Source organism: Brienomyrus brachyistius, chromosome 11 (genome assembly GCF_023856365.1).
Source record: "Brienomyrus brachyistius isolate T26 chromosome 11, BBRACH_0.4, whole genome shotgun sequence".
Lineage (NCBI taxonomy): Eukaryota > Metazoa > Chordata > Actinopteri > Osteoglossiformes > Mormyridae > Brienomyrus > Brienomyrus brachyistius.
The window spans coordinates 4,014,729-4,035,464 of NC_064543.1; the positions used below are offsets into that span (position 1 = coordinate 4,014,729).

Consider the following 20,736-nt stretch of genomic DNA (forward strand, 5'->3'; position numbering starts at 1 on the left):
ATAAAAAATAAAGCATGAAGCTGACTGGCCTGAACTCTTTTGAGCTTTGTCATTCCTCTCGGTTCTTCCTGATCGTTACTTGCTGACATCTTAATTGTCTGATAATATTCTCTAAATGTGGTGCAAGTGGGATTGTGGTATTAGTTTGGACCAGCCCATTATTATCAGTTTGTTGTGTGTAAAACATACTTTTACAAAGTTCTCCTTCCTCATTCAAGTCATGCAGAATGTCCCAACATGAACATTTAGGGACTGAATGTATTATCCGGGGGCGGCATGGTGGTGCAGTGGTTAGCACTGTCGCCTCACGCCTCTGGGACCCGGGTTCGAGTCTCCGCCTGGGTCGCATGTGTGTGGAGTTTGCATGTTCTCCCCATGTCGTCGTGGGGTTTCCTCCGGGTACTCCGGTTTCCCCCCACAGTCCAAAGACATGCTGAGGCTAATTGGAGTTGCTGAATTGCCCGTAGGTGTGCATGTGTGAGTGAATGGTGTGTGAGTGTGCCCTGCGATGGGCTGGCCCCCCATCCTGGGTTGTTCCCTGCCTCGTGCCCATTGATTCCAGGATAGGCTCCGGACCCCCCGTGACCCAATAGGATAAGCGGTTTGGAAAATGGATGGATGGATGTATTATCCCCTTTTATGAAATTTAGTTACTTTAGAAACAATTAAATGTACAGGATGCCCCATATTACTGTAAAGACACAGGCTGTTTATTAACGTGATCAATGACGGAGAATTTGCAAGATCTTATTCTTATATTTGTGGAAACTAGGCGGTATTCCAAGTCAGCAGTCATCCATATACATACTGCAGTTTGTTTCAGTTGCAATTGCAGTTAAATGTGCTGGATGTCCCGCTTATTTATTTTTAATCAGCATTACATGGAACTGCAGGCATCCATCAGAGGTCCCAGCAAAATCACCAAGAATCTCTAGGAAGTTATGTCATGTGTCATAACTGAGGATTACTGAAGATCATCTGTGCCTAATGAAACCAACCTGCATCACTTAAGTCTTGAAGCACTTGTTTCTCGGTGTGGAGAGCATAGAGTGTTTATGCCTGTTTACCTAGGAGACTTTATCTGGTGACCATCTGACGTACGTCTGGTTTGGTCACCTATTCTGAAATGTTCTTTTCATGTCTCTCAGTGAAGATTATCGTTTTACTTTGCAGCTCCTGGCATCATTTGCAGTTCTGCTCAAGCTGATCTCTGTTATACTCAGAACTGCCCAGAAACATTCTTGAGCTCAGGACAGGCAGCATTTTCACATGAGGTGTCACAGTTACTAATGTACTTCTACAAATCGTATGGAGGGATTCGCCCACCACAGCCAGTTCTCCAGCCCTGGTCCTTCTCGCCCAAATTTTGACAGCGGAGACTGACTGCACATTTCCTGTAAAAAAAGAAATTAAAAAAATCCTTGTATCTTTACTTTTAGATGTTTATTTGTATGTGTGTTTTGTTTATATCATGATACCACTCGCACCGAAAGAAATTCACTGTACTTCTCTGTAATTTGCGATTAACAAAGATTCTGATTATGATTGTGGGCTCTTTACCTTAGTTAACCTGTTCTTCCTGTCTTCCCAGTGCAAGGTCTTAGTTGCTGATGAGTGCTAGTTGAGCATTTATTCATCCTAAAGTTTCTGTGGTGACTGATTACCCTCCTGCGTGGCTTTGCCTGTGTACCCATCCCAGCTTCCAGCCCAGTAAACGTGTGATCTCATCCCTCTCGGAGCGAGTGTGTGTCCCGCTTTCACTGCATCTGCATGAGTGATCGCCTTACCTTGCTCCCCCAGGATTGACCTCCCAGTTTTTTGACTCCTGCTGCTTTATTCAACCCCAACTCCTGTCTTTCGTCTTTCCTCGGCCTACCTATTCGCTCAGCGTGTGGATTCTCAGTTCCAGAGCAGTGTCAAAAGTTACACAAGTGGGTTTTGTCAAAACTCTGTGGTTGTTTTAACGTGCATCTTTCTAAAATAGTCATCCTTTGTATTGGAAAGATGTTAGAAGGTTAGAAATCCAGAGGGAGACATGTCTATGTTTAATGTTTATTGTTTTGCAGCAAAAAGCAAATTGCATGCATTCGGCTTATCACAATATTATATATTGCATGAAGCCACACTTGCTTGTCCTTCACCGTGACTCAGTATGAGCTGCCCTGACATGCAACAACAGTGTTTGCATCGAAATATTTGAAGAACATAAATGAAGCATTTCTCACAAAACTTTGATTAAGTTCTATTCTATAAATTGGACAAAGTAATTCAATGACATCATATTCATTTTGCAGTAAGGCAGCAGCAAGCCGTGCATTCTTTTACGAGCCGTTGTTAGTGGAGGCATCCTGCGTTCTCTTGTTTGGATTTCCGCGAATGTTTCTTGCGGCAAACACATACAGGAAGGGGTCCACACAGCTGTTGAGAAAGGCTAGAGATGCCATGATAATATCACTGGTGTCATAGAACTTCTCCAGATGAGCTGACACCTTGGAATTGGTTGATTTTAGAAGGATAAACGCTATCTCCAGAATATTACATATATGCACAGGAAACCAGAAGATGAAGAGGGCCAGCACAAGGCTGATTACCAACTTGGTCGTTCTCTGGCTGTGAAAAAAAGCAGTTTGATTCAATTTCTTGTAAAGACAGCAGTAAGATGTGACCATGATGGAGAAAAACACACAAAAAAACAATATCTCTATTATCGAGGTTCCCAGTCTTTGCATGTCTGATTTAAAGTGGTACCAGCATAGAAGGTGTCCAGATCTTTCTGCTGGGTTCATAACTGCGATGGTAGGAGATGCAAAGACACAGGCTGTCATCCACAGGGAGCCCAGTAGCACCCTCTCCCCAGACCCACGCACTTTCGCCCAGTACTGGGAGTACAGAACCTTCACGAAGCGCTGCACACTCATCAGGGTGACTGTCAGCACGCTTCCATATAAACTGCAGAAGAGAAAGTACTGGAATATCTTGCAAGATGCTGGACCCAGATTCCATCCGTGCATCATGTTGTACAAACTGCCCGGAACAGTGACAAGGCACATGATGTCAAAGAACGCCAGGTTTAACATCAGCTTGATAGTGAAGTTGTCCTTCTTGAAATGGCGAAGTATCGTCACAATCACCCAGATGTTTCCCGGGATTCCGATAAGGAAACTCAAGCCCAGGATCATGCTGGGAATCACATCTTGACTGAGTCTTCCAGGATCCTCAGTGTTGGTGTTGGAGGAGAAGTTCTGCATCATGAAGTAAGTGAAAATGAAGTGTCACTAAGGGGGCATTTAGAAATACCCTTGCTTATCTCGCAGACATCTCTAACACAGGAAGTCTCCAGTTTCCACTGAAGATGAACGGTTATTTTCTGAAAAAACAGATGCTGCTTCGGACTTTCAGATCTCACAACTTTCGTGTATCGCATTAGTAAACATTCAGGAGACTAATATTGTCAGTGACAGTATAGCCTGTCTGCAAGTCTGGAGTTGAAAACACAGCGTACAGAACAATGGCCACAGGAGATTTGCAGGTAACTGGCTCATTTCCGTGACTGTGACTCATTACGCTCAACTGGTTGGTTGAAACAAAATCTCGGTCTGGATTTGTACTCTCTGTACCTGAAATCTTCACCTCTGTGAACGACATGAAAAACACTGTGTTTTGACATACTTTGAGTGAAAAGCTCTCAAAGGGGACGTGGTTTTGAATTTTCAGCTGTTTTCATTCAGAGTTTTGTAGGAGGAAAAATACATGACACAGCTGATCTTACTTGATTTTAATTCTACAGCCAATATTTGCCCTATTCACAAATTTCCAAAGCTGTATGAACCGGATCAAAGGAGCTATGATGGAAAGCAGTCTGAAATGCTGAGTCAGCAAAATAAATAGAATTAAAATTTCAAAAGGATGTAACTAATACAAATTCAAAACTATTGGAGATATAGACCACATATATCTGGGGGTTTCTTCATAAGTTTAATACAGGAGCACTTGTGAATTTCATCGGGGGAATCTGAAGGGGAATCTGGGATATTTTTCTCAAAACTGGGGGATTTGATGTGGAATGGGTCTTAGTTATTTTTAATGTGGAACAGTAATGGATACAACATTATTATTATTATACTTTGTTGTTGCTGTTTGCCAGAGTTGGTATTTTCCTACCAAAAAAGCACCCTTCGATTTTTCATATTTTTAGAATGAACTTAATTAATTTATTTTTATTTGGGAGGAGTGTCCCGTTAAACATATTTAAGCAACCCCCCCCCCCCCCCCCCCAAACAATCAGTATGTTTCGAAACAATCAGCTATTACTATTGGCCAGAAATTTCCTTTTGCTTAAAGCCAGGCAGTACAACCAAGGACACCCAAATGGTGCTATTAAATTTCTAATTTTTCTCAGAATTTAGCAAGGCAGCTGTGTGTCAACTTGTATGTCATTGGTTTGATGTGGAAAGAGTGGTGTGATGTATTTCATTTGCTATTTTTGCTAAAGGAGAGCTAACGAATCCCATAGCTTTTCTTTTTTTACATTTTGACGTGTTGCTTCCTCTTCCCGTAAATGTGATTTTCATTTTGATGCACTACAGTCACTCTCACACTCACCATGAGCCAATGTAACACTTCCAGTTCTTGGGACTCTGAAATTCTAACCGAAGCAGTGGCTCCCAGTGTGGTTCTGGGCCTCTGCTTCCTTATCGGTGTCCCTGGAAACATCACGGTGATCGTGGTGATACTTCGTCATTTCAAGCAGGAGAACTTCACCATGAAGCTGCTGCTGAACCTGGCCGCCTCTGACATCTTGTGCCTCATCAGTCTGCCAGTGTGGATCTATGAGCTTTTCTACGGCTGGAGTTTTGGCAACATTGGCTGCAAACTGATGATGTACATGGTCTTCTGCAGCTTGTATGGCAGTTTACTGACGGTCACCCTGATGAGTGTGCAGCGCTACGTACAGGTTCTGTACTCCCAGTACTGGGTGAGACTGCGTGGGACTGGGGAGAGGGTGCTGCTGGTGAGCGTGTGGGTCGTGGCCTGTGTCCTCACCTCGTATTCTATTGTTCTGGGGAAGGTGTTGAGGGATGGCGGAATTCCCCGTTGTGACACCAACTACAGCTCAGATGGGCAGAGATTGGCTGTGTTGCTCTCTCAGACATTGCTGGGCTTTGTGATTCCTTTCTCTGTCATGGTCACATCTTACTGCTGCCTTCACAAAAAAGTGAGTCAAAGAACCTTCTACATTAACCAGAGGATGAAAAGACTGATCATCAGCATTGTAGTAACCTTCTTCATATTCTGGATTCCAGTACATGTTGTAAGTGTGACAGAAATATTTTCTATCTTGCTAAAATCATCCCACCCGGCTGCATCAGATAAACTGGAGAAGTTTTGTAGCTTCAGCAGCAACATTGTAGGATCTTTCAGCTTCATCAATAGCTGCATAAATCCCTTCCTGTACGCCTTTGCCTTACGGTACCGTCATCCGGATGCAACTCCATCCAAGATCATGCAGGATGTCTCCACTAGCAACCTCTGACTCGTCTGACTTCGCCTTATTCATCTTTTCTTATTTTGTCTCTGAAATTTCTGATTATGATTTAGTCTGAGACTTTTTCTCATAATCGTTAATGTCATATTTAAATAACGAGTTTCTTTTTGTCAAAGCTGAGTGACATCCCTGTACCCCACTTGTGCTTTTGGTTCATTTTAATTGCAACGGGTCTCATTATCTTGAGATAAGAAAATACTTATTTTCTACAGTGAGTCTTAGGCTACCTGCTGAGCCCCTGTGTTGAAATAAAATTCATATCGAGGGTTAAGTAATGCAGAGGTGTCATTAGCCCAGGGACCATGATAAAATATCTCAGCAGTGAAGCCTTCCTCCCCTCAGAGGTTTGTACTGACTGGCTCAGCTCTCCCGGCCTCAGTGGTTGGCTGTGATCTTGTATCGGTTACCAGTCACAGAAATCATACCACAATCATAGTGAGGCAGCACTATGTTGGGATTTCTGGTTTTCATGCTTTTCCTTATTTAACACTGCATGGAAATTAAAATTTGTTTGAGCAATAGTGTAATTTCTCGCTTGTGACGTCCACTGTGTCACAAGTTCCTAAGAGCTTCCACTTGAGGAAGTATTTTTTGCAACCTGAGGCTGTAAATACAGTTTAAGGAGATGATAAGAAAAGCCGAAGATAACAAAAGTAACATTAATCCACAAATAGCATGTAAATAATGAAAACACAAGCTATTGTGGTTTATGATTCCACATGAGTCCATGACCATGAAAGTCCATGACCTGTGTGTTGATGCTACATCACCGGAACTGATCATAAAAAATAAAACATGAAACGGTCTGAACTCTTTTGGTCTTTTTTGTGCAGTTATTACTAATAGGAAGTTGATGATTAATCTTATATTAATCTTAATGGTTAGATATTACTCACTAAATTTCGGGCATCCTGGGGCTGTGGTCTTAGCACGTTGTAATCAGTTTGCTATGTGAAAGACAGACACATTTTGCACGTTCTTACTCATTGAAGTCAGGCAGAATGTCAATCCTTAATTATTTAGAGTCTGAATATATTAAACTCTTTTAAAAAATTTAAAACCATCTTCAATGACAGTGACATCTTGATTACTGATGGAGAACTTGCGGGATCATCTTCTTTTTTTATTGTAAATCAGGCAGTGTTCAGAGTCAGCAGCCATCCTTATACATACTGCTTTTTGTTTCTTTTGCAATTACAGTCAAATGTGCTGCTTTTTTATTTTGAATAAATGTTTAAATTAATGTAAACATTCAGGAGACTAATATTGTCAGTGACAGTAAAGCTTTGTCATTCGTCTCGGTTCTTCCTGATCGTTACTTGCCGACATCTTAATGGTCTGATAATATTCTCTAAATGTGGTGCAAGTGGGATTGTGGTATGAGTTTGGACCAGCCCATTATTTTTGTTTGTTGTGTGTAAAACATACTTTTACGAAGTTCTCCGTCCTCATTCAAGTCATGCAGAATGTCCGAACATGAATATTTAGGGACTGAATGTATTATAATTGATACTTTATTGATCCCCTGTAGGGAAATTATCTTCACGCCTCCCTCAACTTGCTCTTTTGTGGAGTAAGTTGACTGTGAAGGGCTGCCACCCGTAGTGACGCTGGGGGTTAAGGGTCTTGCTCAAGGATCCGCAGACGTGCTAAGGCTGGGTTTGAACCTGCGACCTTCTGATTACAAGGACACAGGCTTAGCCCACTGAGCCACACGCTGCCCCTAATAATAATAATAATAACAATAACAACAATAACAATAACAATAATAATAACAATAATAATAATAATAAGATATCCCCTTTTATGAAATTTAGAAACTTTAGAAACAATTAAATGTACAGGACGCCCCATATTACTGTAAAGACACTGAGGCTGTTGATTATCGTGATCAATGACGGAGAATTTGCAAGATCTTATTCTTATATTTGTGGAAACTAGGCGGTATTCTGAGTCAGCAGTCATCCATATACATACTGCAGTTTGTTTCAGTTGCAATTGCAGTTAAATGTGCTGGATGTCCCGCTTATTTATTTTTAATCAACATTACATGGAACTGCAGGCATCCATCAGAGGTCCCAGCAAAATCACCAAGAATCTCTAGGAAGTTATGTCATGTGTCATAACTGAGGATTATTGAAGATCATCTGTGCCTAATGAAACCAACCTGCATCACTTAAGTCTTGAAGCACTTGTTTGTCGGTGTGGAGAGCATAGAGTGTTTATGCCTGTTTACCTAGGAGACTTCATCTGGTGACCATCTGACGTACGTCTGGTTTGGTCACCCCTTCTGGAATGTTCTTTTCATGTCTCTCAGTGAAGATTATCGTTTTACTTTGCAGCATCCTGGCATCATTTGCAGTTCTGCTCAAGCTGATCTCTGTTATACTCAGAACTGCCCAGAAACATTCTTGAGCTCAGGACAGGCAGCATTTTCACATGAGGTGTCACAGTTACTAATGTACTTCTACAAATCGTATGGAGGGATTCTCCCACTACAGCCAGTTCTCCAGCCCTGGTCCTTCTCGCCCAAATTTTAACAGCGGAGACTGACTGCACATTTCCTGTAAAAAAAGAAATTAAAAAAATCCTTGTATCTTTACTTTTAGATGTTTATTTGTATGTGTGTTTTGTTTATATCATGATACCACTCGCACCGAAAGAAATTCACTGTACTTCTCTGTAATTTGCGATTAACAAAGATTCTGATTATGATTGTGGGCTCTTTACCTTAGTTAACCTGTTCTTCCTGTCTTCCCAGTGCAAGGTCTTAGTTGCTGATGAGTGCTAGTTGAGCATTTATTCATCCTAAAGTTTCTGTGGTGACTGATTACCCTCCTGTGTGGCTTTGCCTGTGTACCCATCCCAGCTTCCAGCCCATTAAACGTGTGATCTCATCCCTCTCTCAGAGCGAGTGTGTGTCCCGCTTTCACTGCAACTGCGATTGCCTTACCTTGCTCCCCCAAGCTTTGTAATTGTAATTGATACTTCATTGAAATTATCTTTACGCCTCCCTCAACTTGCTCTTTGTGGAGTAAGTTGACCGTGAAGGGCTGCCACCCGTAGCGGCGCCCAGGGAGCTGGGGGTTAAGGGTCTTGCTCAAGGACCCGCAGACGTGTTGGGGCTGGGTTCGAACCTGCGACCTTCTGATTACAAGGACAAAGGTTTAGCCCACTGAGCCACACGCTGCCCCCCTTTTTGACTCCTGCTGCTTTATTCAACCCCAATACTGTCTTTCGTATTTCCTCGGCCTACCTATTCGCTCAGCGTGTGGATTCTCAGTTCCAGAGCAGTGTCAAAAGTTACACAAGTGGGTTTTGTCAAAACTCTGTGGTTGTTTTAACGTGCATCTTTCTAAAATAGTCATCCTTTGTATTGGAAAGATGTTAGAAGGTTAGAAATCCAGAGGGAGACATGTCTGTATTTAATGTTTATTGTTTTGCAGCAAAAAGCAAATTGCATGCATTCGGCTTATCACAATATTATATATTGCATGAAGCCACACTTGCTTGTCCTTCACCGTGACTCAGTATGAGCTGCCCTGACGTGCAACAACAGTGTTTGCATGGAAATATTTGAAGAACATAAATGAAGCATTTCTCACAAAACTTTGATTAAGTTCTATTCTATAAATTGGACAAAGTAATTCAATGACATCATATTCAGTTTGCAGTAAGGCAGCAGCAAGCCGTGCATTCTTTTACGAGCCGTTGTTAGTGGAGGCATCCTGCGTTCTCTTGTTTGGATTTCCGCGAATGTTTCTTGCGGCAAATACATACAGGAAGGGGTCCACACTGCTGTTGAGTAAGGCTAGAGATGCCATGATATAATCACTGATGTCATAGAACTTCTCCAGATGAGCTGACACCTTGGAATTGGTTGATTTTAGAAGGATAAACGCTATCTCCAGAATATTACATATATGCACAGGAAACCAGAAGATGAAGAGGGCCAGCACAAGGCTGATTACCAACTTGGTCGTTCTCTGGCTGTGAAAAAAAGCAGTTTGATTCAATTTCTTGTAAAGACAGCAGTAAGATGTGACCATGATGGAGAAAAACAGAAAAAAAAACAATATCTCTATTAACGAGGTTCCCAGTCTTTGCATGTCTGATTTAAAGTGGTACCAGCATAGAAGGTGTCCAGATCTTTCTGCTGGGTTCATAACTGCAATGGTAGGAGATGCAAAGACACAGGCTGTCATCCACAGGGAGCCCAGTAGCACCCTCTCCCCAGACCCACGCACTTTCGCCCAGTACTGGGAGTACAGAACCTTCACGAAGCGCTGCACACTCATCAGGGTGACTGTCAGCACGCTTCCATATAAACTGCAGAAGAGAAAGTACTGGAATATCTTGCAAGATGCTGGACCCAGATTCCATCCGTGCATCATGTTGTACAAACTGCCCGGAACAGTGACAAGGCACATGATGTCAAAGAACGCCAGGTTCAACATCAGCTTGATAGTGAAGTTGTCCTTCTTGAAATGGCGAAGTATCGTCACAATCACCCAGATGTTTCCCGGGATTCCGATAAGGAAACTCAAGCCCAGGATCATGCTGGGAATCACAACTTGGCTGGGTCTTCCAGGATCCTCAGTGTTGGTGTTGGAGGAGAAGTTCTGCATCATGAAGTAAGTGAAAATGAAGTGTCACTAAGGGGGCATTTAGAAATACCCTTGCTTATCTCGCAGACATCTCTAACACAGGAAGTCTCCAGTTTCCACTGAAGATGAACGGTTATTTTCTGAAAAAACAGATGCTGCTTCAGACTTTCAGATCTCACAACTTTCGTGTATCGCATTAGTAAACATTCAGGAGACTAATATTGTCAGTGACAGTAAAGCCTGTCTGCAAGTCTGGAGTTGAAAACACAGCGTACAGAACAATGGCCACAGGAGATTTGCAGGTAACTGGCTCATTTCCGTGACTGTGACTCATTACGCTCAACTGGTTGGTTGAAACAAAATCTCGGTCTGGATTTGTACTCTCTGTACCTGAAATCTTCACCTCTGTGAACGACATGAAAAAACACTGTGTTTTGACATACTTTGAGTGAAAAGCTCTCAAAGGGGACATGGTTTTGAATTTTCAGCTGTTTTCATTCAGTTTTGTAGGAGGAAAAATACATGACACAGCTGATCTTACTTGATTTTAATTCTACAGCCAATATTTGCCCTATTCACAAATTTCCAAAGCTGTATGAACCGGATCAAAGGAGCTATGATGGAAAGCAGTCTGAAATGCTGAGTCAGCAAAATAAATAGAATTAAAATTTCAAAAGGATGTAACTAATACAAATTCAAAACTATTGGAGATATAGACCACATATATCTGGGGGTTTCTTCATAAGTTTAATACAGGAGCACTTGTGAATTTCATCGGGGGAATCTGAAGGGGAATCTGGGATATTTTTCTCAAAACTGGGGGATTTGATGTGGAATGGGTCTTAGTTATTTTTAATGTGGAACAGTAATGGATACAACATTATTATTATTATATTTTGTTGTTGCTGTTTGCCAGAGTTGGTATTTTCCTACCAAAAAAGCACCCTTCGATTTTTCATATTTTTAGAATGAACTTAATTAATTTATTTTTATTTGGGAGGAGTGTCCCGTTAAACATATTTAAGCAACCCCCCCCCAAACAATCAGTATGTTTCGAAACAATCAGCTATTACTATTGGCCAGAAATTTCCTTTTGCTTCAAGCCAGGCAGTACAACCAAGGACACCCAAATGGTGCTATTAAATTTCTAATTTTTCTCAGAATTTAGCAAGGCAGCTGTGTGTCAACTTCTATGTCATTGGTTTGATGTGGAAAGAGTGGTGTGATGTATTTCATTTGCTATTTTTGCTAAAGGAGAGCTAACGAATCCCATAGCTTTTCTTTTTTTACATTTTGACGTGTTGCTTCCACTTCCTGTAAATGTGATTTTTTTTTTGATGCACTACAGTCACTCTCACACTCATCATGAACCAGTCTAACACCTCCAGTTCTTGGGACTTAGGAATTCTAACCGAAGCAGTGGCTCCCAGTGTGGTTCTGGGTCTCTGCTTCCTTATCGGTGTCCTTGGAAACATCACGGTGATCGTGGTGATACTTCGTCATTTCAAGCGGGAGAACTTCACCATGAAGCTGCTCCTGAACCTGGCCGCTTCTGACATCTTGTGCCTCATCAGTCTGCCAGTGTGGATCTATGAGCTTTTCTACGGCTGGAGTTTTGGCAACATTGGCTGCAAACTGATGCGCTACATGGTCTTCTGCAGTTTGTATGGCAGTTTACTGACGGTCACCCTGATGAGTGTGCAGCGCTATGTACAGGTTCTGTACTCCCAGTACTGGGTGAGACTGCGTGGGACTGGGGAGAGGGTGCTGCTGGTGAGCGTGTGGGTCGTGGCCTGTGTCCTCGCCTCGTATTCTATTGTTCTGGGGAAGATGTTGAGTAAGGGCCAAATTCCCCAGTGTAAATTCAGCTACAGCTCAGATGGGCAGAGATTGGCTGTGTTGCTTTCTCAGACATTGCTGGGCTTTGTGATTCCTTTCTCTGTCATGGTCACATCTTACTGCTGCCTTCACAAAAAAGTGAAACAAAGAACCTTCTTCATTAACCAGAGGACGAAAAGACTGGTTATCAGCATTGTAGTAACCTTCTTCATATTCTGGATTCCAGTGCATGTTGTAAGTGTGACAGAAATATTTTCTATCTTGCTAAAATCATCCCACCTGGCCACATCGGCCAAACTGGAGAAGTTTTGTAGTTCCAGCAGCAACATTGTAGGATCTCTCAGCTTCATCAATAGCTGCATAAATCCCTTCCTCTACGCCTTTGCCTTACGGTACCATCTTCCGGATGCAACTCCATCAAAGATCATGCAGGATGTCTCCACTAGCAACCTCTGACTCGTCTGACTTCGCCTTATTCATCTTTTCTTATTTTGTCTCTGAAATTTCTGATTATGATTTAGTCTGAGACTTTTTCTCATAATCGTTAATGTCACATTTAAATAACGAGTTTCTTTTTGTCAAAGCTGAGTGACATCCCTGTACCCCACTTGTGCTTTTGGTTCATTTTAATTGCAACGGGTCTCATTATCTTGAGCTTAGAAAATACTTATTTTCTACAGGAAGTCTGAGGTTACCTGCTGAGCCCTTGTGTTGAAATAAAATTCATATCGAGGGTTAAGTAATGCAGAGGTGTCATCAGCCCAGGGACCATGATAAAATATCTCAGCAGTGAAGCCTTCCTCCCCTCAGAGGTTTGTACTGACTGGCTCAGCTCTCCCGGCCTCAGTGGTTGGCTGTGATCTTGTATCGGTTACCAGTCACAGAAATCATACCACAATCATAGTGAGGCGGCACTATGTTGGGATTTCTGTTTTTCATGCTTTACCTTATTTAACACTGCATGGAAATTAAAATTTGTTTGAGCAATAGTGTAATTTCTCGCTTCTGACATCCACTGTGTCACAAGTTCCTGAGAGCTTCTACTTCAGGAAGTATCTTTTGCAACCTGAGGCTGTAAATACAGTTTAAGGAGATAATAAGAAAAGCCGAAGATAAAAAAAGTAACATTAATCCACAAATAGCATGTAAATAATGAAAACACAAGCTATTGTGGTTTATGATTCCACATGAGTCCATGACCATGAAGTCCATGACCTGTGTGTTGATGCTACATCACCGGAACTGATCATAAAAAATAAAACATGAAGCTGACCGGTCTGAATTCTTTTTGTCTTTTTGGTGCACTTATTACTAATAGGAAGTTGATGATTAATCTTATATTAATCTTAATGGTTAGATATTACTCACTAAATTTCGGGCATCCTGGGGCTGTGGTCTTAGCACGTCGTAATCAGTTTGCTATGTGAAAGACAGACATGTTTTGCACGTTCTTACTCATTGAAGTCAGGCAGAATATCAATCCTTAATTATTTAGAGTCTGAATATATTAAACTCTTTTAAAAAATTTAAAACCATCTTCAATGACAGTGACATCTTGATTACTGATGGAGAACTTGCGGGATCATCTTGTTTTATTGTAAATCAGGTAGTGTTCAGAGTCAGCAGCCATCCTTATACATACTGCTTTTTGTTTCTTTTGCAATTACAGTTAAATGTGCTGCTTATTTATTTTTAATAAATGTTTAAATAAATGTAAACATTCAGGAGACTAATATTGTCAGTGACAGTAAAGCCTGGCAAAAGGGAAATCTGCTCATATAATTTAAAGTGCTAACTACCACAGGGTGGCGCTGTGACCATGTCCTGCCCACAGAAACACCCTGGTCCATTGGTGTGGTTAGTTCTGATCACTGGGGGCTATAGCCCCGAGTATTTAAAGCCCATAGCCCCGAGTATTTAAAGCCTATAGCCCTGAGTATTTAAAGCCCATAGCCCTGAGTATTTAAAGCCTATAGCCCTGAGTATTTAAAGCCCATAGCCCCGAGTATTTAAAGCCTATAGCCCCGAGTATTTTAGCCCCAGGTAAACTTGGCTTAGCCCCTGACCTTTCTGATAGCTAGAAACTCCAGGGCAGAGCGGTCACCATGCCTTGCCGATAAAGACACTCAGGTCATTTCTGATTTTCACCTGCCAGTTTGCATTGTTGGGTTGGTGGCAGCAGGGGGCGACTTTCAGCAAATGCAGGAATTACCCGTGATTTTACACATTTGATGCAGCTTGCAGGTAACTGGTAAACTGTGAACTGCTAAAATTACAGTTTTTTAAATATAAGCTGAGAACTGGGAAGCTATCTTTCCAATGTGTCACGATCGTGGGCATGTGAAGCGGCGATCATGCGGGTCGGCTGGTAAGGAGCAGGGGCAAAACTCGGGGTTTATTTAGGAAACAAGGACTAGGAACAGGGAACAGGCGGAATACCATCACCGACCACAATGACAGACAAGGGAGACAAGCTAGACCAGGACAGGACCAATCAAAGTAAGCGGACACAGATGGAGATGATCAGGGAAGCACACGTGGGTAATCAGGGGGCGTGGCACACACGAGGAGCGGACGAGCCGGGCATCACACAATGTAAGGTTTTATTATAATTTTTCATTGCTATTATTATATGTATTGCTTAGTAAAACTTTCTTTTTATAGATTTGGAGTTATAATAATGTGTGGCATGTACAAGTTATACATTACAGAAAAGCAGTACTGTATCAGCTGACTGAACCTTGCCAAGATTACACTGCTCATTATAGCTTTATAGTATAAAATAACTGAAAATGTACATGATAGAAAAATATTGTCCTATGGACTCAACAGTACAGAAGGTCTTTGCCAGTGAATGTCTGCAGCGACAGTAGGGCCTGTTCTTTGTGCACAAGTGAAGACCTCCAGCGTCAATGGGAGAGTGTTTATCTGCTCATCTGTGTGGATCTGGATCCTGAAGAAGCTTGTGTGATGGGAAATTGTGCAGGAGCGATTCGGACAGCTGCCAGCGCAGGGTAGGTATCACATCACATTTATATCAAAAGTCATAAGTGCAATAAAACATACTTGTGAGTAAATGATATTATTTCACACATACAGGTATTGTGAAATTTAGTCGGAAGATGAAAAGTATGTAAATTTTTATAAAAAATGTATAATAAAAAGGCTATGACAGGCAACTAAGGACAAATGAAGAAACCATCAATCAGAATTTTACTGCAGGACAGTATGATCCCTGAAGCCAATCAAATGGCAGTGCTGCCCCTCACTGGATAATCAGTGTCACTACAACTGGCCAGGATTGGTCCCAATGCACTTTCCCTCATACCTGTGTCATTTTTATACTGACTCACAATATGTAAAAGGGAAAAAAAATGTAGAGATACACCGATTCTTATGGCCAGCTATCAGTATTAGCCGATACAGCAACAATTGGCGATCGACCTATGGATGAAGCCCCTTTAAAACGGTGGCCCATGATGCATCTGCATCATAAGTACCGCACACCTACACGCTGAAGAGTTATAAAAATGTCTGGTGTGTGGAGTTCCTTTAAAATCTGTGAAAACTGCATTTAAAAAAATGCATTTTGCAAACATTGCTCCTTGAAATTTTTGTGAGGGGGAAATGCAATTAAAAATCCCAACACAACAAATTTGATTGCTCACGTCAGGGCGAGACACGGTAAAGGGCATGAAGAGTGTGTGAAAAGCAAATCCATTCCAGTCAAGAAGGCTGCGGTTCTGCTGAGTAAAGGCTCATTTATTTCTCGTGATGTAACCTCCCGCATATTTGCATGCATCCTTCATGCTGGCATAGATGTTAAGGAACACATCCACTAGAGGGCAGGACAATCAGAAATTTGTGACAACAACAATCATGGTGTCGGCTTAAGAGGTCGTAATGGTGTTTTTTTCTTAAGAAGGAGGTACCTGCCGGATCAGTGATGTAGACGGTTAATGCTTATGCCTTTGTTGTGGACTCATATTGGTGTTTAAGATTTCGCACCAAATTGTAAAAAACCTTGAAAATATTGGATACTCTGACACTCCTATAACAGTAATACATATGGTTACTGCATACACATGGCCTAATATGTCATAAATGTGCTTTATTTACCATACTGTTTGAGTGAGCAGCTCTCAAAGGGAGCTTCGTTTCGAATTTCCGGCCATTTTCAGAAGCATGTAGGAGGAAAAGTACATAGGATACAACTGATCTTCCATCCATCCATCCATTTTCCAAACCGCTTATCCTACTGGGTCGCGGGGAGGTCCGGAGCCTATCCCGGAAGCAATGGGCACGAGGCAGGGAACAACCCAGGATGGGGTCCAGCCCATCACAGGGCACACTCACGCACCATTCACTCTTACATGCACACCTATGGGCAACTCCAATTAGCCTCAGCATGTTTTTGGACTGTGGAGGGAAACCGGAGTACCTGGAGGAAACCCCACGACGACATGGGGACAACTGATCTTATGTTTTTTAATTCTATAGACAAAATTTGCCCTATTCACAAAAGGTTTCAAAGCTGTACAAGCCACATCAAAGGAGCTTTGTATGATGGAAAGCAGTATGAAATGCTGAGTCAGCAAAATGAATAGAATTAAAATTTTGAAACGCTGTAGACTCAAAATTATTACAGATATAGACCACATATAGCTGGGGTTTCTTCATAGGTTTGATACAGGACCACTTCTGAATTTCAGAGGGGGAATCTGGGATTTTTTCCTCAAACTGGGGGATTTGACGTGGAACGGCAGTATAGCTGCAGTATAACGGAAAGCAGTTATTAATAAATAAGATGCATAGAGCTATACAGTATACTGCTATGCAGCTTTCGTATAATTTGCTGTTGCTGCATGCCAGACTCATTATTCTCATACAAAAAAAATGAGCAGTCTTTGATTTTTCATGTTATTTATTAATTAATTGATTTTTAGAATTTGGGTAGAGTGTTCCTTTAAACTTATTTAAGTAGAACTCTTTATATCAAGGGTGCCCAGATTCTAAAATGTGTTTAAAAAGTTCTACACTTTTTCAGCTTATGAGCTACTTATAAATGACCAAGTCAAAACGATCTACCTACTATAAGAATGCAAAACATATATTTATGTATAAAAATATTGAGTATTCTTTATTATTATTGTTTATTATTATTATTATTTTATAATTTATTATTATTATTATTATTATTAAACTGGTGGTTCTGTATTTCATTTGCTAATGGTGAACTAACAAATCACCCATTGTTGTATTTTTTGCATATTTTGACGTGTTGCTTCCCCTTCTTGTAAATAAAATGTTTTTTTACAGATGCACTGCAGTCACTCTCACACTCATCATGAACCAGTCTAACACCTCCAGTTCTTGGGACTTAGGAATTCTAACCGAAGCAGTGGCTCCCAGTGTGGTTCTGGGCCTCTGCTTCCTTATCGGTGTCCCTGGAAACATCACGGTGATCGTGGTGATACTTCGTCATTTCAAGCGGGAGAACTTCACCATGAAGCTGCTCCTGAACCTGGCCGCCTCTGACATCTTGTGCCTCATCAGTCTGCCAGTGTGGATCTATGAGCTTTTTTACGGCTGGAGGTTTGGCAACATTGGCTGCAAACTGATGATGTACATGGTCTTCTGCAGCTTGTATGGCAGTTTACTGACGGTCACCCTGATGAGTGTGCAGCGCTACGTACAGGTTCTGTACTCCCAGTACTGGGTGAGACTGCGTGGGACTGGGCAGAGGGTGTTGCTGGTGAGTGTGTGGGTCGTGGCCTGTGTCCTCGCCTCGTATTCTATTGTTCTGGGAAAGGTATTGAGGGATGGCGGAATTCCCCGTTGTGACACCAACTACAGCTCAGATGGGCAGAGATTGGCTGTGTTGCTCTCTCAGACATTGCTGGGCTTTGTGATTCCTTTCTCTGTCATAGTCACATCTTACTGCTGCCTTCACAAAAAAGTGAAACAAAGAACCTTCTTCATTAACCAGAGGATGAAAAGACTGATCATCAGCATTGTAGTAACCTTCTTCATATTCTGGATTCCAGTGCATGTTGTAAGTGTGACAGAAATATTTTCTATCTTGCTAAAATCATCCCACCCGGCTGCATCGGCCAAACTGGAGAAGTTTTGCAGCTTCAGCAGCAACATTCTAGGATCTCTCAGCTTCATCAATAGCTGCATAAATCCCTTCCTGTACGCCTTTGCCTTACGGTACCGTCATCCGGATGCAACTCCATCCAAGATCACGCAGGATGTCTCCACTAGCAACCTATGACTCGTCTGACTTCGCCTTATTCATCTTTTCTTATTTTGTCTCTGAAATTTCTGATTATGTTTTAGCCTGAGACTTTTTTGTAATCGTTAATTCCATACATATCTTCCGTAAATATACATTTTGTGAGAAGGATTTTTGAAAAGGCAACACTTACATTAACAATAGTAACATTAAGTCACCAGGAGCATAGAATTTCAATTGGTTCGAGAGCGTCTGTTATGTTTTGATGGGTTATTTGATAACCTTACTCAGAGCTGCTACAAATGTTCATCTTTTACTGCAGATACCACCACTTATACTGCCACGATTCTCTCCTTACCATTCTCCTGATCATCTCCCCCAGCTCCACCTCTAGTGGCAACTAATAGTATATTGTCGAAAGCGCACGAAGCTCAGACCCAGGGTTATTATCGTCAATGAAAACAAATGAAATTAAAAATTGAAAACATTTTCATAAACTGAAAAAATAAGATACGAAAATTATATACAGGGCAATAAACTAAACTATGACTATAAACATTGCTACAACTAAAACTAAATGTCAAATATCTTACGTTAAAGTTTTTAATATGATGCAGCTAGCGTAATAATGTTTATCGTTTATTACCAACCGTAATTCATCTGTAGTGTTTTGCCTATTTTGAGGACATTAGGATAGTGGCACGCTGTATCCCGTATATGCCTTATATATACAGGGGTATTGATCTTAGGTCGCTTGCAGAGATTTTCTCATTATAATCCCTTTATTATTTGTGATTGATATTGTTAAATTCATTCCTTAGTAAAACGTCAGATTTTACTACATAGTTACAATGATGTATTGAGCATACAAGTGTCGCATCTGAGGGAGTGGATAGGAGCAAATAAACAGAAACGCAGCCTTTTAGCAGGGAAACTCCGAATAGGACTTCATTGAGAGGATACAGCTATGAGAAAGGTCCTCACGTGGAAATATCGGAAAACACTCCGGGTAATGAAAAATACAGAATCAGAAAGGCCGACAGCGCCCTCTGCTGGGTGGAGGATTTATAATCTTAATGAACTTTGCCAAGCTTACCCTGGTACTTATAGCTTTACTGTATGAAATATTTGAAAATGTGTGTGACGGAAAAATATGTGACTGTGATACTCTCCCTGAGGTTATGGTATTGGCATCCAAACTGTTAATAAAATACAGAGAATAAATATACAGGATAAATTGTGATGTATGTAAATGGTAAAGGTAGTCTACTCGTTTATGTTTGTGACGGCTGTTTATTGAATGTGCGTGTTTTATTGAACTCTATCAATCTAATAGAGCGTCTGATTACTTAATTGAGTAATACTCAGTTGTGGTTTCAAACCAATGATACCACAGGAAAACGCATCATGGAAGTCATGGGAGGGGGAGTTTGTCTGTACTATGTGGGGATATTCAGGGGTTAAAGTGGTATTTGAACCTAAGGTGCTGCAGGGAAAAATGACTTACCTCAAAATAACTCCCAAATTGACTCAGGCTTCACGCTACGTCCACACCGCTATGTCTTCAGGCGAAAATGATCCCCCCGAACAGGCGTACGTATTCCCACACAGACTGAAATGACCGAAAATGTGTATGACACAGCTATTAACCTACACTGAGCACGTGCACACAGACAAAGTGACCGGTAAAATACTTTCTTTTTTGCAGCAGTGATGTGTATAACACACTGTTTAGCTGTATGCAGGTCAGCCACAGGGAAACCACCCTCGACCCTATAATGGTCTCAAACATTTCCGAAATTGTAAATTTTGTCTGGTAGCACAGATGTGTGACTCAAGGATCACAAGGGTGGTGGTGTGAACAACCGTTTATTCCATACAGCAACAAGCACTATCTTAGCTCCTCCGGCTAGTGTGCAAGCATAACCCATCAATCCCTGAATCATTCAACATCTACATACCATGGAGGTATAAGAACATAAGAAATTTACAAACGAGAGGATGACATTCGGCCAATCAAGCTCGTTTGGGGAGAACTTAACTAATAGATCAGAGTTGTTAAGGGGTGTGATTTAAAGGAACCCAGGGTTTTAGCTTGCGCTACACTAGCAGGAAGACTATTCCATACTCTAACTACACGTTGTGTAAAGAAGTGCTTCCTCAAATTCGTTTTAAAATGTCCACCGCTAATTTCCACTTATGGCCACGAGTTCTAGTATTTAAACTAATATTGAAATAGCCATTTTGGCTGAACAGCGCCCTCTACTGGACAGACTGATATCATTTAGTCAAATGATCTACATCCCCTTTCGTTTGTTTACATCCGATATACAAAAAAAGGAAGAAAACCCGAATAACATAAGCAAGTATAAGCATCACAAACTATTCATGTACGGTTTTATAGTTTCAGACAAATTCAAAATAATTCCACTGTAAACAAAATTAGCAAACATTACTTAAAGAGCCCGTTTATCCATCAACCGCAGTCAGCCTAGATCTATAAACAA

General features: G+C 41.3%; 3 protein-coding genes across 3 annotated transcripts; all 3 read left to right on the forward strand.

The window, feature by feature from the left end:
• Nucleotides 1–4,453: 4,453 nt before the first annotated feature.
• Nucleotides 4,454–6,706, forward strand: LOC125751713 (leukotriene B4 receptor 1-like). Its single transcript, XM_049030889.1, has one exon. It carries the CDS (start codon nt 4,604–4,606, stop codon nt 5,531–5,533), a length of 930 nt encoding a protein of 309 aa, XP_048886846.1. The 5' UTR covers nt 4,454–4,603; the 3' UTR covers nt 5,534–6,706.
• Nucleotides 6,707–11,387: 4,681 nt separating this feature from the next.
• Nucleotides 11,388–13,273, forward strand: LOC125751714 (leukotriene B4 receptor 1-like). The gene has a single exon (XM_049030890.1). It carries the CDS (start codon nt 11,518–11,520, stop codon nt 12,445–12,447), a length of 930 nt encoding a protein of 309 aa, XP_048886847.1. The 5' UTR covers nt 11,388–11,517; the 3' UTR covers nt 12,448–13,273.
• A 4,059-nt stretch (nt 13,274–17,332) lies between these two features.
• Nucleotides 17,333–19,413, forward strand: LOC125751715 (leukotriene B4 receptor 1-like). Its single transcript, XM_049030891.1, has one exon. The coding sequence runs from the start codon at nt 17,339–17,341 to the stop codon at nt 18,266–18,268; it is 930 nt and encodes a 309-aa protein (XP_048886848.1). The 5' UTR covers nt 17,333–17,338; the 3' UTR covers nt 18,269–19,413.
• The last annotated feature ends 1,323 nt before the right edge of the window (nt 19,414–20,736 follow it).